Source organism: Thunnus thynnus, chromosome 14 (genome assembly GCF_963924715.1).
Source record: "Thunnus thynnus chromosome 14, fThuThy2.1, whole genome shotgun sequence".
NCBI classification, from domain to species: domain Eukaryota; kingdom Metazoa; phylum Chordata; class Actinopteri; order Scombriformes; family Scombridae; genus Thunnus; species Thunnus thynnus.
Window position 1 is genome coordinate 17,346,232 of NC_089530.1, and position 27,707 is coordinate 17,373,938.

The following is a 27,707-nucleotide window of genomic DNA, read 5'->3' on the forward strand; positions in this document are numbered from 1 at the left end:
TTTGCATGAGAAGAGGTATTCTTAAATGTGATGTGCTAAACATATTCCCACTAAGCCATATGTTGGTGCAAAAGTGCAGGGGTAAAGCTGGATAATTAGTGCTGATGATGTCTGAGTATGCATGAGCAGGAAAAGTAGCCTACAGCACCACAAACAGATTATCCCAGATATGCAACTCTATTAGGCATATTTAGAAGCATGCTGATGAGAAAAAAGATCTAATAGCACTGGCTTTTTCGTTAAATACTCTAATAATTGGCTGGTGTGCTATGGATTTTGACTGCTAAGGCACTTGCCTAAATCAGCTGTGTTCCTTTTGATTTCCTAATAATGACTGTTAGCCTTTTTTTTAATAAACCACAATGAGAAAGACACTGTGGTCTTTACTTTCCTGAAACTTAGGACAAGTGTAGCTACTAGAGCAAACTAGGGAAAGCACACATGGTTGTAGCTTTCTTATCTCTGCAGTTTTGGTGACCACAGGCCCAAGCGCTATCCTACCTACTATATGGAGAAGAGATTGAGGCAGGATAACATTATTAGGAGGAATACAGAATCAGCAGGTGGAGATAGGGTGAGCTTCAAGAGTGCCCAACAGCTCCTCTCATCCTATTTAAAAGCAGAAAACACTTTCTTTAATGGGCCACGAGGAGAGGCCAGGGCAGCTTCTCTAAAGAGTGCTGTTTATGTGGAGGAGCAGAGTTGCAAGGAACTAAAATACAACATGTCAAAAAAGATTATACAGAAGCCAAGGTATTGTTATATAGCACACAAAATATTTTTTTCAGGGCAGCTAATGATGAGCAAAATTTCTGGTTCACAAGACACTGAAATTCCTCTCTCTGCATAATGATACACTCAGTTATTTTATCTGTGTAACTATAGGCTACAACTACACAGACAACAGGAAATAAATGAATTTGCATGCGAGTGTGTTGCGGTGTTGTTGACTAATTTTCCCCTTCCTTGTTGCAGAATAAACTGAACCCATTGAACGTGACCCCTCCAATCCGGGCAGTGGACATGGACAGAAACATACAGCCCCCATCAGACAGACCTGGTATTTTTTACTACATCCTGGTTGGTAGGTTCATCACGTATCTTCATTGATTTTATGTATTTAATCTTCTTTGGCTCTGTCGGTATGCCATGACTTGACTTCTGAATGTTCACTCTGGTGTTGTTCATGGTGCCATAAAGTGCACTGAATCCAAATCCGTGAATATTTTTATTCTTTATTGCAGGTCATCCAGTCACATATACAGAGTATTTCTCCCTGAACAGAACCACTGCAGAGCTGCGTGTTCTGCAACCGATCAGCAGGGACGTGTATCAAAGGTTCACACTCATCATCAAGGTAAACAATAAAATTCAATTTGACATATTAACTCCTTTTTATTGCATCACCAGAAAGAGCCCTGTTTTTGTTTTATTAAAGGGTACACGGCCTCTCCTATGCTGCTGGCAAGAGTTACAGTGTGAACTTTGATTGAACCTAAACCTGCTTCAAAAAACCACCATGTGCTGTAAGGTCACACAATGAGTAGGCTGAACAAAAAAGAAACTTACACTGCTGTGAAGAATTACAACAAACAAAAAATGATCTCCTGATGCTGTGAATCCACAGATGTACTTAGTCAATCTAGGCTGGGTTTTTTTGTTGTTTTTTTTAAAGTGCTAAAATTACAAATTTCCAAAGACATCTACTGAATGTGAACCCCGATTTAGATAATAAGGCTCCATTTATTATCTTATTCAGGGTTCAGCTCAAGGTAAAATATTGATTCCTTTGCTGCATTGGGAAAAAAAGTTGTTTTATTAAACATCTCACTTCTGTCCCGGTATTTCTAATATGCTTGTGTCACATCAAGTTTAACTCATATCTCAAGAAGTTTAGCAAGCACCCTTACTCGGCTCCACCTAGATAACCTCAGTCCTGAAGGCCATTAACCTTATCTTTAGCTGCTTTGGAGATTAGGGTGAAAAAGATGTTATGATTTATGGACTTTGAGGGAAGAAAGGCTGCTGTGCTTTCATGAATCCTAATATAAAGCAGAGTCAGGGATTGTCTTAGTGCTGCTGGTGCAGAGCAGCAGCACAGATGAACTTTCCATCCACCCATCACTAACCTCTAGAACACCTCTGAGTGCTGTGTGTAACCTGCTGTTTACCGGGATAGCTGGGAAGCAAAGAGATGACAGGAAGAGCTGATTTCTACAAGAGGAAGCAGGAGAGGAAAGATTGATCATACGAGAGGCATTTTGCATGTCTTTGGGGGGGATTGTGCATAGCTAGAGGAAGCGAGGCAGTTCAAAGGGGGAGCTGGAAAAGACTGAGATATATATAGAGAGATGTGTGTGGAGGACGGTAGGAACCTTATCTACCTGAGTCATAGAGAGGGGGAGGAACCATTTCTCTAGGACTCAGAGGAGCAGGGAAGTGAGAATTAGATTTTGGTATCTGGAGAGTTTTCAGATGTAGCTCAGCGTGTGGTTAACATAGCTAATTCTTGAGAGGATCCTCACACACTAATAGTGGAATGAGCTGCAGCATCTCAAGCACATTTTAGAAAACACATCTGTTGTGCTTTATAAGTCATCACTGATCCTGATGGAGCCTTATCTACCAAGATGACTGGGATGAAATGAAGACAAGTGACAAAGGTAGATGGAGACGTAGAGAAATAGGGTGGTCATATAGAAAAAAGAAAGCAAAGAGATTCAGTATGACACGATAAGGATGATGGAGTCAGGATGGGAGAATCAAGAGTGAATGATAAACAATGACTTGGAGTAGCAATGAATCTCCTGCAGGCCTGTGTGTTATAACAGTGGAGCGCAGGTCATTTAGCACTGCCTCCCAGAAATAGGGACACCGCTAAAGAGCAAAATCACCAGGGAACACTGTAATCCTACACCCCGTCTTTTCTCTCTCAGACAAGAATGTGTGTGTGTGTGAATGTCGAGACAAAGAGAGAACATCCTGGCACACACACTTTGTCTGTCAATGACAGCACTTTCCCCTCAGGTGTTTGTGTGAGCAGATTGGATCTTTGGGTCAGCGAAATGTGGGCGTTCTTTATTATCACTCTGATAAGGGAAGAAAAGAAGAAGTAGAAGATGTTCAGAAAAGATAGTCTGGCGTAACGTTGGCGTGGCAATAAAAACAGGTGTGCATCTCAGCTGGAGTGAAACTCAACTGGATGTGCAGCAGTGGTGTGGAATCTTACGGTATACACACAAGAAAATAAACAAGAAAAGATTAAAGAGTTTTTTGCTCCTGCACTTTAGTATTTAGTAGTAGAACTATATTCTTCTTGTACAATCGGCACTCTGCAACACAAGCCCGGTGAAATTGAGCTAATGTGAAGAATTAGTTCCAGGTAATGGCTTAAACTGATGTTGTCTCACTCCCCCTTTCCATCTGTGTTTTCGAAGCCTTAATGTTTCTGAAGCATCGCAGTGTGGGAGGCAATATGTGTGCTCAGGAAGGGAAACCTTGCAATGATAGCCTGACTGGACCGCTTACACTGTGTGGTAGTATCAGACGCAACTCAGGTTAAAGTACAGATTCTTTTAGGTTTATGTTTTGTAAAGAGATGAGACAACACACATTTTGATATGTGATAATGTATTGTGTTAAGCAGTCGTGTCACCCACCAGCTGCACTGGAAAATGAATAGGAAGGAGTGTTTACAATCAGCCATAGACAGACCAAATCAGAAGCAAGTGCCGGTACATTCATTTACACATTAACACAGTTTTTTGGTTAATTTTGGCACTGAATTGGCTCGTAATATTTCCATTGAAATTCCTTCTTTCATTGGTCACTCATTTGAAGGAGTAGCAAGCACCACTATTTACTGTCTCTCCCCCTACAAATGATGGTATTTGCGTTAAGTGCCCTGGTAATTACTGAGGCCTAATCCTAAGTGGACCTCTGATTAAATTTAGTCAGTGTAGCTTTTTTGTAATTGAAATGACATTCAGAGAAATTATGGCTCTTTGTCCCTGTGCCTGCATAAGAGTAGGGTCCGCATACAGTAACTCTCCATGTTACTCTCACCATCCGGACTCATTATAAGTACTGCACCTTTTAATGAATTTCAAGCAGAGTCTTTTTCTGGTTTATTTCGAAAATTACAACTTTTTAAAGGATTGTTGATATCTGATGTGCTGACTGTAGACTTTCTCTCTTTTTTTTTTGTTTTTGTTTTTCCATAGGCTGAACAGGACAACGGTCATCCCCTTCCCGCTTATGCTGACCTAATTATAGAAATCCTGGATGAAAACAACCAGGCACCATATTTCCAGTTTGCTACCTATCAGGGCTATGTGAGTGAGTCCTCCCCCGTGGGTACGACTATCTCAGCCAGTGCCAACCTCACTGCCCCCCTGGGAATCATCGCTCTGGATAATGACATTGAGGAGGTAGAGAGAGACCTTTAACAGCCTATGCTCACTGTTGCCTACACTTTGCACACGTCCACCCATATATGTATCTGTGCATACAAACACAAAGCACTTGTAGTGCTTTGATTAACATTGATTAAAGGGCCGCATTTATTCGTGTGTTAGTGTTGTGTACTCACAGAAAATAACACATTCATTGAGTCATCTTCCTGCTGTATTTTTTTTCCTTGTTGTAGCTGGCTCCTGGTCATACACCTGTAGGTAAAGGGGATGCTTTGTGTGTGTCACTGCATCTAAGAGTGTAACATAGGGATGTCCCGTGTTTTGCAACTAATCTTTGATGTGAGGCCTTAAATATAGTGTGTGTGTGTGTGTGTGTTTTTTTTGTTTGTTTGTTTGTTTTTTTAAGATAATTTTTTTGGCATTTTTGCCTTTATTGGATAGTGAGGTGGCAGACAGGAAACAAGGGGAGAGAGATGGGTATGACGTGCAACAAAGGTCCCTGGCTGAAATTGAACCAGGGACATGTCGGTTATGTGGCATGCACTACCAGGTCGCTCCAGAGGCCTTAAATATTGAGTTTAATCCAATATTTATGTTTCCCAGCATAATACAGCTGCACTGTGCACACTTAATGTCCTAAAGTAGGGCTACATTTATATCAGGAAAACCAATTCAATTTAGGGATTTGACTGCTCGTGATAGTTCTGCATTAAATCTGCATCAAAGTTTCTTACAATATTTTCTATAGTGCCCTGGAGTGTTTTTGTATATCTCTGAGGAGAGAAGTGCCAATGTGAAACTGTTGTTGCACATGGTCTGGATAGGATTTAAACAACTTCTCTTCATCTTCAGTTTGAACAAAATACTGAAGGTTAAATGTGGTTTTCAACCAAAAGCTAAACTTTGTGTCATCTTATCTGAAAATTGCAAGCAAATTGAATGTTTTTGAAAAAGAACTCCAAAAAAGTACCTCTGCTCACTCTGTGCTTGCTGTGGCACAGTGTCAATGTGGATATCATTAACTGAAAAAATATCTACTGTTCATTTTTCTGCAATGCTGCACTGTTCCAGTGTTCCAGTGTTTTTTACAAAAATGAAATGGAGCGGCTCTGACAGCTGTCGTACCTGAAGTGCAATAGGTCATAAAGCTGATGCCGATTACAAAATGCCTTGATCCGCAAACTGACTTGGGACATCCCCACTGTTAATGCATGAATCACTTTGCAAAAAGTCAAAACAAACTGAAAGCACTCTTCAGTGCTGGAGACATCCACAACATACAGTACTTTTTGACTCTGTTTTGGAGAAAAAACACAATAGGTGAGCTCTCCAGTAAGATCACAACAGTAGAAATTATGGTTTTTTTTACTTCAAATTTTCATAAACAATGAATTAAATACTAAGCAGGTCTCCAGTAATGACAAGTGTGTGCATAGAATAATCTCACGGATGCACTGACTATTATTTTCTAACAAGAGTGTGTGTGTTTGGAGTGTTTTGCTGTGCTGTGCTCTCCTTTATATGCAAATGGATGTTTCTGTTGCGGTGTCTGCATTTGCTTAAGTCTGAAGTCATGCAATTATTCTCTTTGAATACAAACTTCACTCTTTCTAAATATTTTTTAATGTTTTCAGTTGATTCTTGTGTGTGTAGTTGGATGAAAGGGGTGTTTTGACATATCTGACACAATTAACAAACTATGTGATTCTGCTGATGTGTGTTTGTGTGTATTTGCCCACTATAACAGCTTTAAATTCTACACCCTAGCCACTGATAGAGTTATATTTAAATGGGGGAAAACATACATAGCCCAAACAAATGTCCACCACTTTCAGTTCATCTTTCAAAATATTCCTTTACTTAGTCTTAGGAGAAGATTAACAAATCAAAGTGAAGTGGAAACAGATAACAAAATCAATAAGCCACCCAGTCCTGATGTTTACCAAACTCTCTTAAGAGGACTCATTGATGGATGTGAATCGAAGCAGACTGCAGACAGCAAAGAACCGGAATGGACTTCAGGTTTATTTGTTAACACGGTCTTGCCACAGCAATGATGTGAGACTCCCAAAGATTACACATCTCTGGTACATTTTGTAGTGCTTTCAAGCTCATTTAGCATCTGGAGACCTTCAACAAAAGCTGTAAAACCGATATTCTTTAACACTTGCTTAATTCGCTCAATATTTTTTCCCAACATAGGAGCAGAGGTGATAATGGGTGTATGTTGTAGTCATTTCCTCTCTTCCTCCTTTTTATTGATACAATCATGTTAAAAAGACATTGGTTTCTGGTTCCATCCTCCACTACTTCTCCAGTGTATTCTGAAGACAGATGAGAGACCTGCCAGCAGATTACTTTTTCAACTCTTTGGCAGATCAAAATGTACTGTTTGATAGGTTTTCTCAGCCCCACAGCTGCGGCCTTGGAAAATAATGATGAAACACTCATGTCGCCATGGTAACGTGTTTCTTTTTGTATATCTTTCTGTTGGAAGACGAAAGACCCCATGGTGAAGATTACCCTGGGTGACTACACCACGATCTTCGCCCTGACTCCTACTGGGATAATCCGCTACCTGAGGCTCCTCAAACCTGTGGACCGGGAGAAGCAGATGGCTTATACTTTCACGGTAGGCCTCAGACAGCTGTAGCTATCTGCAAGACATCGCTAGAGCCCTGTGACCTACATCTCCTATTCCGTGTATATTAATAGAAGTCACAGGTTAGCTCTATACTAAGACGTTCTTGCAGATGCAGAGCTGACCTGACACTTTTAGAGCAATATGACCTTTATCAGTGGACAAATAGCAGTGAAATGTCTGTTCACTTGAATTTACAAATTTCCATCCGAAGGCACATCAGTTCTTTTATAGTTTTGTATGTTCATTTGATACAAACGCAAGACTTTTATCTCCTGTTAATCTCAATATCATATAGTATTATATAATGCAACTTAAGAAAACACAGGCAGACTGACAAATGTATTTTAAAGAAAATGTCCGCTTTACCAAAACTTGTTCTACACCTGCCAGAGGTATGACAGCGCCTTGGGAAATACAGTAGCTCCTTCCATCCAGGGTAATTCGTCTGGATTAGAGAGGATCAGCAAACAAACAATGAGCCTCCAGTGAGCTCTGCTGGAATAGATCCCTGGAGATGATGATTCAGTTCACTTGTAGTTTGTAATGAAATACTGGGTTTGGTTGGGTTGGTAGAGCTGCTTTGGACATCAGCTGCAGCAGTTTATGAAGGTATGATGTGTTTGTTGAGTACATAATTTACCCTTTTTGTCCTGTGTGTGCACATGTTTGTTTGTTTGTTTGTTTATTTGCAACTTCCACTCATGTTGGTCATGTCCAGTATAGTTTTTTTTTTTTTTTTTTTTCTGCAGTTTGGGTCATGAAGGAGCTCAAATGCTGTTGCTGCTTTCACAACCTGCCATTATGTCTAAATCTTATATACAACTAGTTCACTACCTGAGCACATGAGTCCAATAAATGAGTCAGAGAATTTTCTTCAACTCTAAAATGAGCCAAATTGATCTGAAGGCCAAGCCACGGCACCTTGGACAAATAATCCTAATCGGCTGTGTTATCAGACATTGCAAGTGAGTGCAAGGCTGTCTGAGTTATTGCTAAAAGCTTGTTAACATAATGTTTACTTGATAACTGCATAGACGCTTTGAAGATTGTGCGTTTGCTTTTATGGAGATGAGGTTATTTAACAGATTGTTATTGAGAGAAATCATGTATTTGCATAAATGCTAGCATCAAATCAATTTTATAATTACTCTGGGTATCCTGGACTTGAATGAGAATGAACACACAGATGCAATTTAGATAAATAGCCTTCAAAGATGATTTTTTTTTTTTTTTTAAATTTTGTTTCAGTTCTTACTGTTTGTGTTTGTGTGAGAGCAAGAGCGAGAGGAAGAGAGGGATGAGGAGGCAGGCGTGACATTGTTTACATCCATGTTGTGTACAGGATGTGTATTTTTTGCAAAGACGTGTCAGTACTTGCATATGTGTATAAGCATGGATTGCATATACATACAGTTGTGATGACTCAGTAAATCCAAATCCGTTTTCCCCCTTGGGCTCCGAGATATTGTCTGGCATCTCTCTCCTGTGGCTGGCTGGAGAACAGAAACACTGTTTGATGGGAGAGAAAAGAGCTGCTGCCATATATGATATTATGTGTTTATGTCCAATACCTTCACTGCGAATGTTTAGTTGCTACTAAAGTCACCCTTCTGATGTACAGTATAACCAGCAATTCGTGTCATTTCCATTTCAGTACTGAGTGCAAATTTAGGGGGAAAAGCAATTTCTCCCACAGAAACATGTATTGCGTGTTGCTGCCACTGTTGTTGTTTAGATCTCCTTTCTCCTGCACTTGATTTGTAGTTCTGCTCAGTCCATTTTCTTTCTCCCTTGCCAAGTACTAGAGATCAGAGCTGCCAGGGACACATAAACATGTAGTTTGCTCAGTTTGCAAACAGTCCTTTAGGCAAGCTTCATACAGGCTCTCTCTTCTCCTCTCTTTAAAGGCTTCTTTAATGTTAAGGGAATGAAAAATGAACATACTGTATGCAAAGGCAGAGTGTAAGTGACTTTATTGTGGGCTTTCTGAAGTAGAAAGGTAGCAGACACAAGTTGATGTTTCACACATTCTCTAATCAAAGCAAAACAATTTTGAAAGCATAAGCTTAAATGAAACATCAGTTCTCTGTGATTTATTTCAACTAAAGGACTGTTTTCTTGTCTTCAGTTTCTAAAGCCACAATTGTATCTCTCTTTCTTGTGCTTACAGATGGTGGCATCAGATGGCGTCCAGCAGAGTAGCCCAGTAACTGTCAACATTTTGGTCATTGATGCCAATGACAATACGCCCACGTTCACAGAGGTCTCCTACAGCGTTGAAGTCTTCACAGACATGCAGCCAGGGGAGACAGTACTACAGGTAATCAATTCAACAATCGTTCTCTTGCCTTTCTCCCTCTCTTTTGGTGTCTTACTGTGGCACTCTGCTTTACGCCTCCGTCTTTGTCCCCATCACACAGAATCTCTCTCACACACAAGTTCTTTCATGCTCACAGCAAATAACCACAACAATTCAGCGCATTGTGTTGACAGGCAAACCCCTGGAACAGTTCCCTTCCTCTCATCTGCAGTCATGACAGACAAGTCAGAGAGAATGTTTCACTCCATCTTCAGTACACAGTTCTAGGAAATCTTTTACCCAGCAAATCAGCTGCTTTCTTTTGACTGAAGTGAATTCAATTTGATGGGCATTAAAGATGACCATTTATCAATCTTTACATTTGCATAAAACACATATACAGTAAACATGCTAATGCAAACAAAAAGCAAGCATCCATGCACAACTACAGGACATGTGTAAGGACATGCTCAGGCATATATGCATGCACACACAGTCTTCAAAATGTAAATCCATAAACCCATTATGCTATGTCCTATTAATGTCCAGAGTTCCATCATTTCATTGTCTCTCATTTGGTAGTCGGACCATGATCTTTCATCTTTCAGTTGATCTGTCCTCTCAGCACAGCCTCTCCGAAAAAAATGTCAGGCACTGAAAAGGTCAAGTTTAATCTGCCTTAAAAACCAGCCGTTTCGCCCTCCCTGAAATGAGGCCAGGGGTCACAAAGTGTCTGGTATCACCGCTTAACTGATTTTTATAAGCCGTTTATGAGAGCCGCAGGCCCCCAGAGGATGCTGCTGCTTATTTGATGCTACAGCTTTTACTCCAACATTAGGAGCATGAAAAAAGAGGTTTGGGGAGCTTGTCTGTAAAGATTCTCAGTCAGCCAGGTCATGGTTATCCAAGGAGGGTTGAATTGAGGCCAACTGGACTTAGTTGTAGCTACATGAAGACATTTCGCCTCTCATCCAAGGGGCTTCTTCAGTTCTAACTGACTGGCGGGGAGTCCCAGGTATTTAACCACTGTGGGGTTGTTATCAAGGTTGGTTTGTTAGTGCTCCCAGCTGTTGTTATGACAGTTGTTAGAGTTGTTAGTCACCTGAGGCTGAGTGTAAACGACAGTCGTTGGAGTTGTCACATGAGGCCAAATGCGAATGGTTGTAAAGTCTCTTGGGAAGGGGTGAAAGGATAGCATTGTAGGTGGGGGATGACCTTGATAATGACTCCACAGAGGATGAATACCTGGGACTCCCCACCAGTCAGTTAGAAATGAAGAAGTCCCTTGGATGAGAGGTGAAATGTCTTCCAGTAGCTACAACCAAGTCCAGTTGCCCTCGATTCAACCCTCCTTGTATGTCTGGGTAGCTTGGATTAAAGTTTCAGCGCCCTAAAGATATGAAGCCAACTACAGCATGAGGGCTCATAATTACAAGCAGCAGGATGCCCTAAATAATTGGTTTGAAGGGAACGGTTGCTGCTTAATACAGACAACAGAGCATGCAGAAAAACTTTATATATATACTCTGCTTACTTCCCAGACAATATTATTCGGCAGCTGTCTTTCCATGATTTTGTAATCCGTCTCATTTAAAAAATAGCATGTAATTAATTCCATCCAATCAAAATTTTATCAATCATTAATCTCACCAAACTGCAATCACTAGGAGTGAGGATATTACAGCCATTAGAAAAAGTCTGGCAGATTGTAACATCTGCAGCATGTATACTTTCAGCTAAATGCCAACTATTTGTTCCTATCTATACATGGAACACAGGTCATGTATCCATTAGATGATAATGGGTGACCAAAATGGATTCTAGGTTGGCAACTTCAGTCAATTGCAACCCCCTTTTGAGAAATATTTACTGATTGAATGAATGAATGAATGAATGAATGAATTTATTTGATGATTTAAAAAGCACATATAACACTGCACTGCAGTTATTACATACACCAAAAATCACTGAGGATGAAAACACAATAAAGCCCAAGGGCTTATTTCCACTGTGGTCCTCTAGTATAACATTTAACACACCACAAGATAAAAGCAAAACAACAACAAGCAGGGTAGCTATGTCAACACGCTCAGGTTTTCTTGGTCATAAAAAGTTAGAATTAAAATTGAATATGCTTCATGGTACTTTGTAACCATTTCTTTAAGGCCAGTTTAAATGAGTGAAACACTCAATTTCAGATTTGTGGGCAGATAATTCCAATGTACTGCTGCACTGTAGAGAAATGTGTTTTTGCCTATTAGACTATTGAATCAAAAAGATATGAAGTCTGTTGAGCTACCTCTTGTGAAGTAGCTAGAAATAATTAAGTACTTTTGTACCATATTTTTAACAACTTTGTAGGTGAGCAGCATCTTAATATAAATGGTTGTTTTTTTCCACCATCAACCAGTTAAGCTTTTTAAAATATGCAGAATGAAGATATGTACATGGATGGACTTTAAATATAACACTTATCAATTTATTTTGAGCCTTTTGTAGTTTTTTTTGATGTGTTGTGATAATCCGGTGTACCAGGAGACGGTAGCGTAATCAAAATCACTTTGAACTAGAGCTCTAGCTAGTGTGTGAAGAATTGAGCTGTCCAGAAAGTTGGTTTTATGGTTAAAAACTGAATTATTTGATTTATCTTGGTGAAGGTTTTTAAAGAAATATTTTGGCCTGATAAAAACCTGTCTGAAATGCAGCCAAGATTAATTACATTGTCTTTGTCATTTATATGGAACTCTTTAACTTCGACCTTAAAACCTGGTGACCTTGCTCATTTTATTTTAGAACCAAAAATAATGGCTTCAGTTTTTCCAAAGTGCAGGGATAATCTATTATCTGATAGCCATCTACTTACATTTTGAAGTTCCTCACTGAGTGTTCTCAACCACTGTTTTATCTTTATATGCTACCAATGAAACAGAATCGTTAGCATATAAAAAAAAGATTGCATGAGGCGGTTGCTCTTAAGTCATTTATATATAATACAAAGAATAGAGGACCCAGGATACTACTCTGTGGCACCCCACATCCCATGATTCTTGACTCCCTAAATGGTCCCATTAATGTTAATCATTTGAATACAACTTGATAGGTATGACTGGATCCAATTCAGGGTCAGCCCTCTGAAACCCATGACTCTTAATTCCATTAACAAAATGCTTTTATCTACTGTATCAAATGCTTTCTGCATTTTTTTCGAATAATCTGTTAGGTTCCTCTTCCTCCATAATTCTTTCAAATATCTTTGAAAGAGCACTTAGAATGGATACTGGTCTGTAGTTGCTTGGGGCACATTTGCTTCCTTTTTTATGTGGTGGTATTACTCTTGCCATTTTTAGCTCATCTGGAACTTTACTTGACTAAATAGACATATTATATGAGCAATAAGAGGAGTGATCACTTCTGCAGCATCTCTAAGAAATGCTGCAGGAGGATTGAAAAGGATTCAATTCACTTGGCATTCCAAAAACAACAGCATCAGAAACCTTGAAGAAAACTTAGAGTTAGGCTCGATTCCCTTTTGTGTAAAAAAAATCTATTATGTGTTTTTCACCATATAAACCTGAAAGCTGTGGAAGTTTATCAACCATTTTTTTAGAAATTGTAGTAAAAGGTGAATTCAAGTGTTCAGCCACTTCCTTATTGTCTGATATGCTATTTCCATCTATATCCAGATTCCCCTTGTAAATGCTGCCATTTACAACACAGTAATCCAGTAGAGACCTAATTTATTAATATATCTAAGTAACAATCCAGCTTACTACAATGCCAAATGGCTCATACCAGCTTACACATAGCTAAACAATTACAATATAAAAATATGAAGGTATTATTTCTATAATGTGTCTCTTTCTCTCCCTCCCAGTTAAATGCAGCCGATGCTGATGAGGGACTGAATGGTCTGGTGACCTATGAGATACTGGCTGGTACCCAGGGACATTTCATTATCAGTAATCGCACAGGACGCATCACTGTGGCACCTGGTGTCACTTTAACTGTGGGGCGATCTTATGCACTAACTGTCAAGGCCTCTGACAATGCACCAGAGACTCAGAGAAGGTACAGCAACCTCACACCCACACTATCTGTCCTTTTATTTGTGATTTCTTTGCACATGAAAAGGTTTCTGCATTGGTAGAATGAAGAGTTTATTATTTAATTATGATTAATGTGATGTGGATTTCATTACTTTTTTATGCTTATGGTTCTTCACAAGTTAGCTTCTGAATGACATAGAAAGTCCTCTCTGGGTTGAATTGTGGAAAAATAACATTTGTGACAAGCTGTTTTGAGTCAAACAACAGATGGTCTTGTTCAATCAATCTAACACTGTAGAGACTAGATGTTTCATACGTTGTGTCCTCTTTCTTTTATGATAAAAAGCAAAGAATGGTTTTCATGCGCTGCAAAATCAAATAATTTCAGATCTCAGTTCTAAGCACAAGGAATTATAGTCGGTGGCCTCTGTGATAGGTGGCCTCTTTGATTTCAGACAAAGATCCGACTTAAAACAAATTCAAAACCTGTTGATTTTTTTCTTTTCACTCCTTCATAACTCCGCACAAGAGAATGTGGATATATACTGTATATTATGAACCTTTTTCACCATGCTGTAGACAAGGCACTTCAGTATGGCTCAACAGATTGTCAAGGAGAAAGTGATGTAGTCAGTGGGCTGATGCATGCCTTTCCTTCTGCCAGGAGCTCCATCACTACAGTCTACATTGAGGTTTTGCCACCCAACAATCAGAGCCCCCCACGCTTCCCACTCTTCACCTACAGCCTGGAAGTCAGCGAGGCCATGAGGATAGGAGCTATTCTGCTCAATCTGCAGGTGAGTCACTAACCCACAAATACATACACACTCACGCAAGGCACATTAAAGTAAGAAAATGTGGAATTAAATGAGGTATTCATTATGATGCTATGGTTTTTATCCTGATGAAAAATTTAGCACATCATTAAGTTGTCCAAATTATTATTAAAGTTTGTATTATTTGCAGATGATACCAATATATTTTGCTCTGGGAAAAACATGAAACAGCTTTTGGAAGTAATCAAAAGAGAAATGAAAACTTTAAAGAAACGGTTTGACATTGATAAATGATCATTAAATTTAAATAAAACTAAATCCATTGTGTTTGGTAATCGTAACATCAGCTCTATTAAAATCATGATCAATGTTGTTAAAATTGAGAGAGTATATGAGAACAAATTCTTGGGAGTGATAATAGATCGTAAACTCTGTTGCAAACCACACATAAATCATGTTAAATTAAAAATGTGAAAATTCATTGCATTATTGTATAAAACTAAAGATATCCCCATACCTGTGTGGAAATATGGGGAAATGCATATAAAACCAACATAAAACCAATTTTCATACTACAGAAGAGAGCTACAAGAATTATACATCAAAGGGATTATTATGAACCAACCAGCACACTATTTATTAACTCTCATGCTTTAAAAGTCAGTAATCTGGTTGACTGTAAAACTGCACAAAAAATGTACAAAGTAGAAAATAACTTACATCTTGACTGTCTATAAAACATTAGAGAGGCAGTATGGACTTAGGGGAATATTTATGTTTAAAAAGCAAACAAGGGCTAGGACAAATATAAATAATAGATGTGTAACTGTTAAAGGGTTTAATTTATGGAATAACTGTGACAGAGAATTAAAAATGTTTAGTACACTTTGTACATTAAAAAAACAAATATAAAACTTAGTGGTGAATGAAATGTTTGAATTTGTATTTTGAGACTATTGTTTTGTATTGTTTGTTTTTTGTATGAGGTTTAAAGGGTAGGCATAATAATTCTTTATCATTTATCTATGTTTATCTGCATTTTGAAACACTGTTAAAATAAGGACCAAATAAAAAGTTTAATAAAATAATAAAAATTAGGTAAGTTTAGGTATAATGTAATTTCAGTTAACACAATTAACACATTTTTTCCTTTTTTCTCAAATTTCACTCTTCAGCATACAATATGCTCACTTTCACTCGTTGTTGCTCAATTGTTTTATCTCTTAGCTTTCAACTTTAATGGTACAAGGTGACCTTCAAGCCCTGTTTTTTTTTTTTTTTTTTTGCTCCCTCCAGGCCACAGACAGAGAAAACGACCCGATCACATACCGCATTGAGAGTGGGGATTCCCAGAAGGTCTTCAACCTCTCTGAAACGTAAGTCCAGATATTTCTCAAATACAGACGGGCCCCATAAGGTATTCCCACCACAACCTATTTCAGATGGCAGTATGGCTGCATAGATGGATGGATGAATGAAAAGATGGAAAGGCTATTAAATTATTAATCAGCAGCATTTTGCTCATAAGAGTTTGCATGTTGTCACCAAGTCTGCATTGGTTCCCTCTAGGTTCTGTGGTTTCCTGTACCTCTTGACTCTTAATGTGAATGTGTTTATCGTCTATACGTGGTGTCTCCCACCTCTCACCCAGTGCATGCTGAACAGGATGAAAGGGTATGGGAAACGGATGGATGCACATGAAATGCATCTTTGCTAGATCACAGAAACTAACCAGCCCCTGGCAAATTATTATATTTCTGCAAGGGCACTCTTCAAACGCAGACATCGGTTTGAAAGTTGTTGAGGTTTTTGGGCTACAACACAAAGCTCCTGTGTATAGTGGCTAGATTATCAAAAAGCTCCATCTATGGTATGATCTAAGTGACAAAAAAACAAAACTTGGCTGTAAAAGTCTTCGATATGTTTTGGTGACTCATGCTGATTTCCATAGTGCTACACATGGACAAACGGCAATAATATGTTGAAACACTGTATTTTTTCCTTCACTGTGATAATCAAGGAAGAGGCCCTTCAAAACAAAAAGGGTCTGGATATCAGCATTAGCTTTCCTCTGACAATACAGACTGCCAGAGCGAGTGATGATGATGGGAAGAAGGAAGGGGAGAAGAGGGGATGTGCAAATTGGATGGTAGAGAGTAGATGCCGACTTGTCAATTATTGGTTTGGACTGATTTATCAGTCAGTATTTGACTTTGTCTTATGAACATTGATACAGGCTATCGGCACCATCAAGAATTCCAGTGGATCAAGTTGGAAAAAAAACCCACACGATTTTACTTATTTACACTCACTGGCTGCCTTGGGCTCTTGTCAAGTTAATTTTATTTGTAAAGCCCAAAATCACAAATTTGCCTCAAAGGGCTTCGCATTTTTTGCAAAATAAGACATCCACAATTCTTAAACACATTTCAAATAACCCCCAAAAAACCCTTTAAATGTAAATAACAGAAGAGACCTCAGGAAAAGCAACAGGGGAAGGATTCCTCTTTGATGATGGACAGAGTTGTAAAAGATGTTGGATGTACAGAGTAGACAAACAATTATAGTAAAATAACACGATGGAGAAACAGAATGACAATATTACTATGGGTAAATAGAGTGCAAACATACTGTATATGACAAATATGAACAACTTCCAGCTGTTGTCAAAGACTGGCTATACTGGCTTAGACAAATACATGAAACCAAGATGCTTCAATCTCTATTTTTTATGCTTTAATTAACTGTTACTGTGTGGGTAAATGTATTGCATTTACCCACACTAATATATATTACCCAGTTGTATGATGAGGTGAAAAAGACATATACAGTTAATAGTCTGCTATAGCCTGCTATGTAAGCAGAAAGAAAACAATGAGAGAAGCTGGGTCAAGCTGGGGCAATTTAGTCAGAGCTATCAGAAACTGACAAGTAGAGCTGACATGTAACCCAGCAGAACTCTGCGGAAATTATCACACAGAATAAAACTTTACTTGGTGGCAGGAGTTCAGTTCCACCCAGACCTTCTCTCTTTTCTCTCTCCAGCTCTCTCCCCTTGTCAGCTTGCTGTCTAAGAAAAGACAGTGCATGAAACCCCAAATATTTCTTGGGAGAGAAAAGGAACACACACATCACCATGTCGCCTTACTCTACCACTCAAAATCAACATCAGCATTTGAAAAACCCACCTCACTCAACTAAAAGTAGGGAGCAAGAAAAAAGGCATCAAATATTAAAGCGGTCAGTGCTTTTTACCATCCCTTTTAAATAAGGAATAAATATGGAGGGCGAGACGTGGGGAGACTGAAAATGCAGGACCCTGCCAGACACGTTTCTCGCTAATTGATTAAAGCCTCTTTTGTCTGCATCCTCAGTCTCCCAGCTATGCAAAGACAAGCTGTGTTGCAGCACTGTATCCCTGCCTTTTGTTTATTCATAAACTGCTCCACTATGTTAAAATTGTTTGTTTTATGGAGGGAAACTTTACAGTATCATGGTAGTAACAGTATCAGAATACACAGGGTACTATCACAATAATGAGAGAATGTTATTGTTGTCACCACTGTGATCTCTTAAACCAAACATGACAGAAATCATGTTGAGATAAATACATGCATTCTCCTTCAGTACATTCACTGTGTGTCAGAGATATTACAATCACATCACGAGCTCTCAGCAACCTAGCAATATAATAACTTCAAGCAGGTGCTGATATGGCACATGATGAATCAAAGAATGATTAGCTGGTACGCTTGATGATTGTGCAATATGCAGAGCCCTTCTTCACAATCTCATTTTTCTACCCTTCAGAACACCGATGTGATTCTGTGAAGAGATTTTGCATTGCTGCATGTTCAGATTCAGACTACATATGGGGCTGGTTCAATCCAGCTATGATGAATAATGAGCTCTCTAGTCTATAACTCCCTCTAAATGGGGCAGGTTCCCCTAAGGGAGGTGGAAATGCTTCAGATTCACTCACCATTACGGTAGCGAGCAGGACACACCACTGAAGCAGTTCCTCTGGGTATGTCAAGCGCCAGCTGCTATACAGTTAGCATTCACTAATGACATGCTAACTTGCAGAGGCAGGATCACAGTTTAATACATCATAAGCAAGTTTCAAGTATTTTTAGTGAAGTCCCATGTAAGTAGGGACTGATGAGCTAAAACATGTCACATATTACAGTAAAGTTGAATATTATTGCCAGTGTTGGTTTGGAACAAAAATATATTTGGTCCAAAAAAAAAAAAAAAGTTCCAAGATATAAGCAAGTACAAATATATGGTATGATATGCTGAAGGTCATTTGACCTATCTTTAACTTGAGCCCTAACCATCTTATAGTATATTGGCTGGTAATAGCTTTTGACAGATATATTGGCTTCGGCTGATATTATGTCAGTACAGAAATGCCAAAGATTTGTTTGAGGCAAGAAACAGTCTCTCTCTGCATAGTTAAGTCCACCAGAGAGAGATGATTTAAATTGTGAAATATCCCACTCAGTACATATTGTATATTGATCCAAATTATTGAAAGACTAATTTAAGGGAACCATGAAACTTGAACTATGGCCAATATTTCTCAAATCTCAAATATAGATACATAAACTCTCAAATATCAATAACAGAACGGCTACAATTTGAACTTTATTTACAGTTTTTAATTGTGTATGGAGTTTAACATTGCAGCATGCCAAGTCTAAATCAGACTGCAGATCTTGCTGCTTTTCCTTTTTTTTATTGATGACAGCATCACTTTTCAAGCCAAAGGGTTTTTTTTTTTTTGTAGCATCTCAAAGTCACAAAAACCTAACCTAGTAGCTGTGCCAACTTTGATGCTTCAGTTTTTCCAGTGCGTCATTGTGGCCCCGTGTTTCAGTTGGCAGCCATTGTTTTGCCTGAAAGTGAAATTGAAACTGGAAATGACAAAGGGTTCAGAAGAAGGTACACTTTTTACTTCATGGAGAAACCAAACACCAAGCTGTTGGGCAGTGTCAGATATAAATAAATACACTCAAAACAAGTGTTTTATATGATACAGTTCAAGTAAAAATCCATGTAACAAAGATGTCAAGAAACAACAAAGTTCATCTTATCTTAAATGAGAGTTTTTCTATTTAAGTCTATTTAAGTTATTCTTTAAAGTCTGAAGTCTACACATCTGTAATTTAAGTCTGGTTGAAGTCAAAATGTAGTCAAACATTCGTGCCAGCTGCAAAAAAAACATCCTGTACATCAAGTCCAATTTACCAAATGGAGACATGATCTGAGCAAAATGAAAGATCAGCCGTCCGTGTTATCAGGATGGATAGTCTCCAACCCACACCATTGTTACACTAGACAGTGCTGTTAACAAGATGCTGTCTGCCTGAAAACATCTTTTCATTTGTGGTGGCTGGAGAGAGGAGGCAGGACACTATGAACCTCTCAGACCCCGTCGCTCAAGTGTAGTTCGGCACTACAGCCGTAGTAAGGAGTGAACTCCCCACCAAATGGCATTAATCACTCTAATCTTTGTCATCATCATCATCAAGATCATCATCATTATCACAGTAATTATGACAATTATCACAACATATCCTCATTATCATATTCACATCCAGTGCTTCCTGTACCTTCAGGTTCATTGAGCACAGAGAGGGCTTTTTTTCTAATCTCATGCTGAAGTATAAATAAGCATGAGGACAGCAGCCAGTGAAGGGTGAAATGCTGCATTTTTATAGTGTTTCTAGAAAGTTGTTTTTGCCCTCTTGAACCGCCAATCATCAGATGTAGTGGAAGCAAAGCAATGTGTTCACCATAACTTTAAGCAAGTGGTCTTAGGTCTAGCATGCAAAACTTGCTCTCTGTCCCACGCACCCACCTTTTGAGGCAGTGGTGATCAAGCTTTTGAGGCTGCTGTGATGCTCTGCCTGCACCTTTTAAGGTCTCCTGTTTCTGTTTATTCATTTAAAAAGCAGCCAAAAACACACCTGTTTATACAGGCGTTTGAGTAACCTGTAAGAAGTTGGCATTTTATGTTTCTATGTTTTTTACTGTGTATTTTTATTACACATTGTGTATTTCTTTATTTCTGTGTATTTCTTTGTGTCATCATGCGAAAGCGCTATACAAAATAAATTTTACTTACTTACTTAATTAAAGAAACAGACAATGTTAATAGAAATTTTAGTAATTTGCCTGTCAGATTTTAAGATGAGGCTCTATAGTTTGATGTTATGGGCCAGAGAGGTAGGAAGGAAGTAGCGGTCAGGTTCTGCTTGGGCTGTTTGTCCACGGGAGCTTTAAATTAGAAATGTGAAGGAGCAGGGGGGGACAGCAGGGAATTGCGACGGGCATTAATCTAGCAGTGCGTTCAGATGCATTCGTCTTTCCTTCTGTTTGCGGTCCTGGCAGAGCCTCTCCTGAGTGCGGCAGTGAAATTGTTTTGTGCATGCTGCGTTTGTGTGTGTGTGTTTGTGTGTGTCTGCGCTTGCACCCACGTGTCTTGTGTGCCTGTGTGTGCAAACAAAGATAATTCAGCGTTCTGCTTGGGAATGCATCCACACTTTGTGTTTGGAATGCCAGAGTGCTAAATTATACCTTGTGAATGAGCAGGAGGGCTGCTGTGTCTGCCGCAGTCATTGGAAAGAAAACATGAATCTTTCTTTCTTTCCTTTTTTTTTTTCTTTTTGCTTTTTTAAAAAGGCTTTATTAATTTTTAACAGTTTCACAATTTACAAAACAAAAACGCATACATAGGGCACAAATCACAAATACAAAGAATAAAGTGCAGAGGGTTCAGTGACTTCAGGTCAGTCTGGAACCTCCTCCTCAAATCAAAGATCCAGCGTGTGCCAAGGGAAGTTTTGATTTTTATCGAAAGTTCTCCTCCTTCTAAGGTCAGCAAGCTGTGTTTAATGACCATATCACTGTCAATCACAGTCTGTTTGACCATGGCACATCTGGTTTTCCACAGTTTGACACACACTATACTGATGATCAGTTGGAACAGTTCTTTTTATTTGGAAGGCCTTTTTTCTTCCAGCAGACAATACATGACAGAGTTATAGTGTAGGTTAAATACCAGTCCAAGACCTTGCAGACCAGACCAGACTGTAACAGTCCATCAAGAGGTGTTGCTGTGTTTCATCTTCATTATAATAAATCATGCAACATTCTCTTGCTGTTACATAACAACTCCACAAAACAACAGGAAGTCTGTTAACAGAAATAAGCCACCAAACATCTCTAATGCTCTCTGATAGATTTTTAATTTTTTTAATTTTTTATCGCCTCAGTTCCAGTGCTATCAGTTTTTATATTTAATTAACCCACTATATTTAATATCATTAATCTTTTTAAAGATCATTTGACTTGGTAGACCATTCCAATCTATCTGTAAATGGTGGTGTTGTGTAATAAAATCTCCATATATTAGTTTGTACTCAGGACCATGTCTGGCTCTCCCCTTTCTCCATATGGAGAGATCTCCAACCCGGAGAACATTTCTGGAGATGGCAGCAGAAGCATTTTTAACAAAAGCTATTTTTAATCCGATACCAAACCTTATCGCACCCAACCCTCCTATATCCCTTGCTTTTATATTATAGCTCTTGTTTGATAACTTCCCTGATTGTTCCTCAAATTAAATTAACACACTGTTTGTTTATTTTTGTTATGATTTTGTTGGCTGGATGTTAACCAGAAAGAGGAGTTTGGACAGGATGAAGGTTTTGACTATATTTATTCTTGATCTGTAATTACTATCTTTGTTTTCCAATTTCTGTACCTGATCTTTAATTTCACGCATTTTTCTTTCTCCCAGTTTCTTTCACCACAGTCTCTGTTACAGATGGTCAGACCAAGTATTTTAATTTCTTGTTTGATTTGATTGTTCATATTTTGTCTGTCGCTCTGTCCACCAATCCAACTCCTTCTGTTTTGGCATGCTTTAGTTTTGCTTTCTGTCTGTAGGCCATGTGCTTTGGGAGCCAGATGTGGGCTGCAAAAAAAAGGAAGACAGAGTTGGAGTATTTAAGAGCCCACCTGCTCTTGGCTCTAAACTCATCCTCTTCTATCAGCAACCATGTTTTATAAATCTGTCTGATTTGGAATAAACTCTGAAATGCAGCCTTCTCCATCACCTTCTGCAATGAAGTATTCAAAAGTATTGAACAAATCTCTGTAAATGAATGCTCTTTCTTCATATGACACAAACATGGACTGCAGGAACATTTCTAAACAAAGACCCACATTGAGTTCTTCTATTGTGAGGTGCTTGTGTTAATTCAAACGAGTTGCACTCTCTAGATGTTTATGTGTAATAGTAATACAAGTGTCCTCTCTGACCCCTCTCTACAGGATTGGCCTTCTACTTCTGGGGAAGCCTCTGGATAGAGAGACCACTGATCAGTACCGTCTGATTGTCACAGCCTCTGATGGCAACCCTGGAGGGGTGAGGCATAACCCTCTTTATTAAACTATTGGCCTGATTCCTCAGGGTCAACAATCCTCAAACATTTTGAACACATTAAGCTCAAATAAGATCTTTCATACAAGCTTATTAGCTCTGAAATTTGGCTCACTGAACCAAAGTGGTTCATTAGCATGGAAAATCTAATGCATTTGAACCCATAGAGTTTAATACCCTTTGACTTTATCACAGATTCATAAAATCTGTGGTTGTACTAGGAGTCAGCCCCACTTCTTCATGCCAAACCAATGCACCAGAATAAATAGGGCTGCTTGCTCATTAAAGCCCATATGCTGTACACAGAGATTATAGTTTTGTGACTTGGATAACCTATTGAGTTCTATAGTGGGTGTTCTTTTCAGTAGATTTTATCAATCAGTGAAGGAGACTGCTGTGAGTGCAATTTTAAAAGGGTTAGAGGTGGGGGTTTTTTTCCCACAGCACAAATGTGTTCATTGGGAGTCAGGTCAGGCCTGTTAGTCAGTTCCCCTCATTCACACCCTGACTCAACAGGTGTTCAGTTTTGCAATTACTAGGGCTATGGGGAATTACCAACCTACAATGCAGTAACACAGTGTTTTTACTGGCAAATGCTAACTTACTGTACAACTATTTTTTTAAGTTTTGAATTCATTTAGTTTAAGCATTGCTAAAATTATGTTTGCTAAGTGTTTCCTCCACTGTTTACACATGTTGTAAAAATCTGACAAGTGTTTTTTTTTCTTGTGTGTACGTAGAGCTAGTTTGAGCTAGCGAAACATTTTTACCTTACAGATATTGAACAGTTAGTTATCCAAAGGGTCATAGCATCTGATGGAACATAATTTAGATAATATGCTGAGTTTTGGTTTTGCTTGTTTGGCTTTTATCATTATTTACTGATGAGCTAAAACATGATTTGGTATTATTTGGGAATTGAATGCCCTAATTAGATAGTTATAGTAGAGAAATGTCAGAAAATGAGTGAGAAAGAATAGGCAACAAATATCCTCAGCTGGACTCGAACAGGGGATGTTAAGGTTCATGGTTGGCATTTTAACCTTAAGCTAATAGTTGTTAAGGCAGTATGGATGGGCAGCGTTCACTGAAATGGATCAGGAATAAGAGCAAGAGCAAATTTAGCACATGGATCTGGACGCAAACTAGTTGAAAGAGGCGCTAGTTTTGTATCTTGCTATTGAGTTTCCTTTTTTATCCACACACACACACATAGTAGTTTGGAGAGGACTGTTGCTGTTTCACATGGAACACTAATTTGTAAAAAAAAACTACTCCAGTGATTTAATATTGCGCTTCCATAAGGTTAGATGACTCCGTAGAGACAGATTAAAAAAGAATGGATAAAATGGAAACAGCATAGGCCGAGATGACCTGACTTTTAGTTCCTAATATGGGTCAAGCTCCAAAAATACTGCATCCTACAGTTCTCCTAATGCAACTGATTGCATGTATTAATTAGACCCACCCTGTCCAGCAAATGCACAGATCTTTCAAACTCTACCACAGGCTTTGTAACACAGGCTTTCTGTTTTTAATTTGTAGTTTCCAGGTTGAGAGAACTCTGATGAAATTACTTTACATCATCACAGTTATTTGCTCAGACTTTAAAAACCTCCTCCAGAGCTACAGGAGAACAACAGTTTTCATAGGCTGAATAGTACTAACCATGACCCCTCAAAAGGCACAGTCATCACAAGCATTTGTGACATTTGAGCGTTTATACTCCCTGAGCTGTCTTTGTAACTTAGCTAAGAGAAAAAGACACTATGACTGAATGTGAACGCTGGCTGCTCCGTCTCCCACTGAGAGCTGATAATCATATAAACTGTCTTAATTTAATTAGACATCACCTCAGTTGGCTCAGCTTTTGCAGCTGTCTCTGTTCCAGGCAGGGGTGAAATGTCGTTTCCTTTTTAAGACGCTGTCTGTGATAGGTAATGAACATTAGCTGATGAGCTGTCAAAGAAGTGATGTTGATCGCCCCCCCTCTCACCTGCGTGCGCATAAACACTCAGATCTATCGCTCCGTGTCATCCGTTGGCAGACTACGTGTGATGGTCAAGTGGAGCTGTATAAGAAGCATATGTGCCACTGCTGTGTCCCAGTATTGCCCCAGAACTGTAGGAGGGTGAAGGGAGGGGTGGAGCAGGCGAGGTGGACAGTGACAGGGTCAGAGAATAAAGAGCAAATAAATAAAGAGAGCGTAAGATGGGGAGTCACCTCACAGAATGAGGTAACCACAAGCTGGTGCTCTTTGTCCTAACATTGATGGACAGATTGTACAAAGTGACACCCTTTACCTGTATAGCGTGTGTGTGTGTGTGAGAGAGAGAGAGAGAGAGAGAGACAGAGAGAGAGATAGAGAAACATCTTGGCCACAAAGTAAATTACTGCCTGACTCGACTGGGCTAAATGTCACAGTTAGGAAGAAATACTGTCACAACAGGAGGGGAGTTGAATGAGGGAGCGGGTGTAAAGGGTGCAGGAGTGGAGGTAAGGAACTCATTCAGTGCAGCATAGTACTGCAAGGAAGGCAGGAAAAAAAAAGATGAAAATAAGCACAGGAGGAGGGGACAGATAGGAGAAAGCGACAGAGAAAAGGAGGGAGACACCAGGGATTTGGATGTGTAATTAGCACAGAAATTCGGTAACCATGGTAACCTGACACAAGGAGCTAAGCAAGCCATCCCCCCACTCCCCCCCAGTACAACTTCTCTTTGAGTACAGTCGAATCTGCATCCCCACACACAAACTTTTTTCAGAAATTCATACTTGTCGAATTTTAACTCTTACATCCTCTAAGCACATGAAACAAATTGTGCTCATCTGTTTGACCGATTCAAAATTCATATTTTCAACAGTGCTAGCTGTAATCATAACTGCCAGGCAGGCTCAGATGCTAAAAACTCACCCTTGGAAGCTGGATAAAGCTGTTCTTCTTGCCCTCAGAGGAGGGAGTACATGACTCCTAACAGCCTGATCATATCAGTCTCTGCCACATGTCTGCCGGTCAGGGTTGTCACTTGAAAGGCAAAGCACCATCAGCCACCTCTGAATCTTTCAGACAGTAAGGACAGAAGACGAGACATCACAGAGCTCCATCTATTTTATGTTAAATAAATAATAGCAGCTCATTAATCACACTTGTGGCCGTAAAGGTAGGATTTTTGGCTTTGATAAGAACTCCTATACCAGGATGGAGATGCTAATTAGCTTCTGGTCTTCTGTGAAATGAAAAATAAGTGGATCCCATCACCACACTGATGGTTAGCTACGTTCCCTTGCATCCTAGTTTTAGTAGTGAAAGGGTAAAAGAGACATCAAGCGTGATGGTTTTCAGCATGGGTTGACTTGTGAGTTCGTACATGAAAGTACTGATTATGTATGTCTCAGAAGCCAGAACAAAGAAAACAACAATGGTGAAGGGCTTCCCAACGGACAGCAAGATGAAGGTGATAGTAACTAAGTCATTTCCTTCGTGACATGTGCTGCTGAATGTCTCATCTGGCAGGGCAACTTCAAACTGCTGTCTTCTGGGAAATAGTAAATAGTTTTTTTTCTTCCAAGGGCCAACTCCTCCCACAACCCGCCCATCCTTTCTCCCCCAAAGGAGGCTATTTACTCTATTATTGACATACAGCTTCCTCCCAGCGCACTGAGAGATTGTGCATATTCAGCCATATTTCTATGTTGATTTATAGGAGTTCTATAGGTGGGTGTACTGTGTCATTGTTTGAAGGTTTGAGAGTAGGGAAAAAGTGTCACTCACTCTGCCTCCAGATGCTTTTCTCTTTTTATTTAGATGATGTTTCAGCCCTCAGGCCTTCTTCAAGATCAACAATAATAGTAGGACATAGGCACTGGTATATTATGTAGGCCACACCCTAGTAACAAAGTGTCAGTGTTGAGATAAGTTTGTTGATTAACTGAATTCTGCATCCTTGGCATGTTCAACCTCTGCTCTAAAAGTAAAAGTGTAAAATCAGGGAAAGGAAGATGCTGGATCTGATTTCATGTTTCATGTCCAGATACTGAGGCTTACAACCTTGAACAGTTTGCTTTTAATAACTACCATCAATGCATCTGCCCATACAAAGAATGCAGAAGGACAATGCACTCTGAATTAAGTTTTCTCTTAAAAACAAGAAATGGCAGAATACTGTATTTCTGTGAGTGTCAGTAGTTTTGAGTTTCCTTTTTTATGTGTTAATAAGACTAGAGCCATGCTAACAGTTCTGTGAGGCTATTTTTAGTGTAAGTATTGTACAACTTAAATTTTTGACCCATAATTATGGATGAAAAGTCAGGGGACATGAATGTACCAAAATTCATGAGAATCCATCCACTATTTATTGAGATATTTTAAAAGGTAGGGGGTCACCAAAGTCTGTAGAATCCTCTGAGGACTATGGATGTATGTACAAAATTTTCTGGAAATCCATAGTTGATGAGATATTTCAGTCTGGAACAAAGTGGTGGACTTCCAGTTGTACAAGTCTTCTTTCTTTAGTCTGTATCTGATCTCATTCCCTTGAAGTGAAATACTGACAAAAGCTTTATCATCCACAAATTTAATCAGTGTCCCTTTATAATTTTGTTGACAAAATCCCTGGCAGAAAGTGACAACACTAATGTCCTTGCTATATCCTTCTTATGACAACATTGTTTATCCAGTGTTTGCAGTGTTGTATACTGTTAAAGACAGTGAATTTATTTAATTTAATTTCGTTATTGTTTTAGTCTGTGGGCCCCAGAAAAGCTGTCATGATTGTGACAGCTGATGGGGATCTGAGTAAAATAAGCATGAACCAGTGCCAGCTTGCATAATTGACTGTAAATCTGCCTCTACAGCATTAGATATCACCTCTTTTTCTCTCTATGACAACTGAAAAGCATTATCTTGATGAGCAACTTGACATTTCAAATGATGCTTTTACACATTAGAGGTAGAGCTATTGTTCTGAATGATACAGCTTTTTATGTAACGGGATGACTTTTGACATCTTTCATAAACTAGGAATTATTTATGAGTCTAGTGGTATACTTTGCAGAGTTTCCTGCTGTATTTC

At 39.0% G+C, this 27,707-nt stretch overlaps 1 protein-coding gene across 1 annotated transcript in view; it reads left to right on the forward strand.

Annotated features, from left to right (window-relative positions):
* Positions 1-27,707, forward strand: part of LOC137197123 (protocadherin-15-like) — a 177,674-nt gene that overhangs the window by 86,944 nt on the left and 63,023 nt on the right. Inside the window, exons 9-17 of the mRNA XM_067610286.1 lie at positions 976-1,084; positions 1,245-1,357; positions 4,224-4,430; positions 6,913-7,047; positions 9,230-9,379; positions 13,233-13,426; positions 14,069-14,201; positions 15,477-15,556; positions 22,527-22,620. Of these exons, the coding sequence (XP_067466387.1) occupies positions 976-1,084; positions 1,245-1,357; positions 4,224-4,430; positions 6,913-7,047; positions 9,230-9,379; positions 13,233-13,426; positions 14,069-14,201; positions 15,477-15,556; positions 22,527-22,620 (1,215 nt within the window). The remainder of the gene's footprint in view (positions 1-975; positions 1,085-1,244; positions 1,358-4,223; positions 4,431-6,912; positions 7,048-9,229; positions 9,380-13,232; positions 13,427-14,068; positions 14,202-15,476; positions 15,557-22,526; positions 22,621-27,707) is intronic.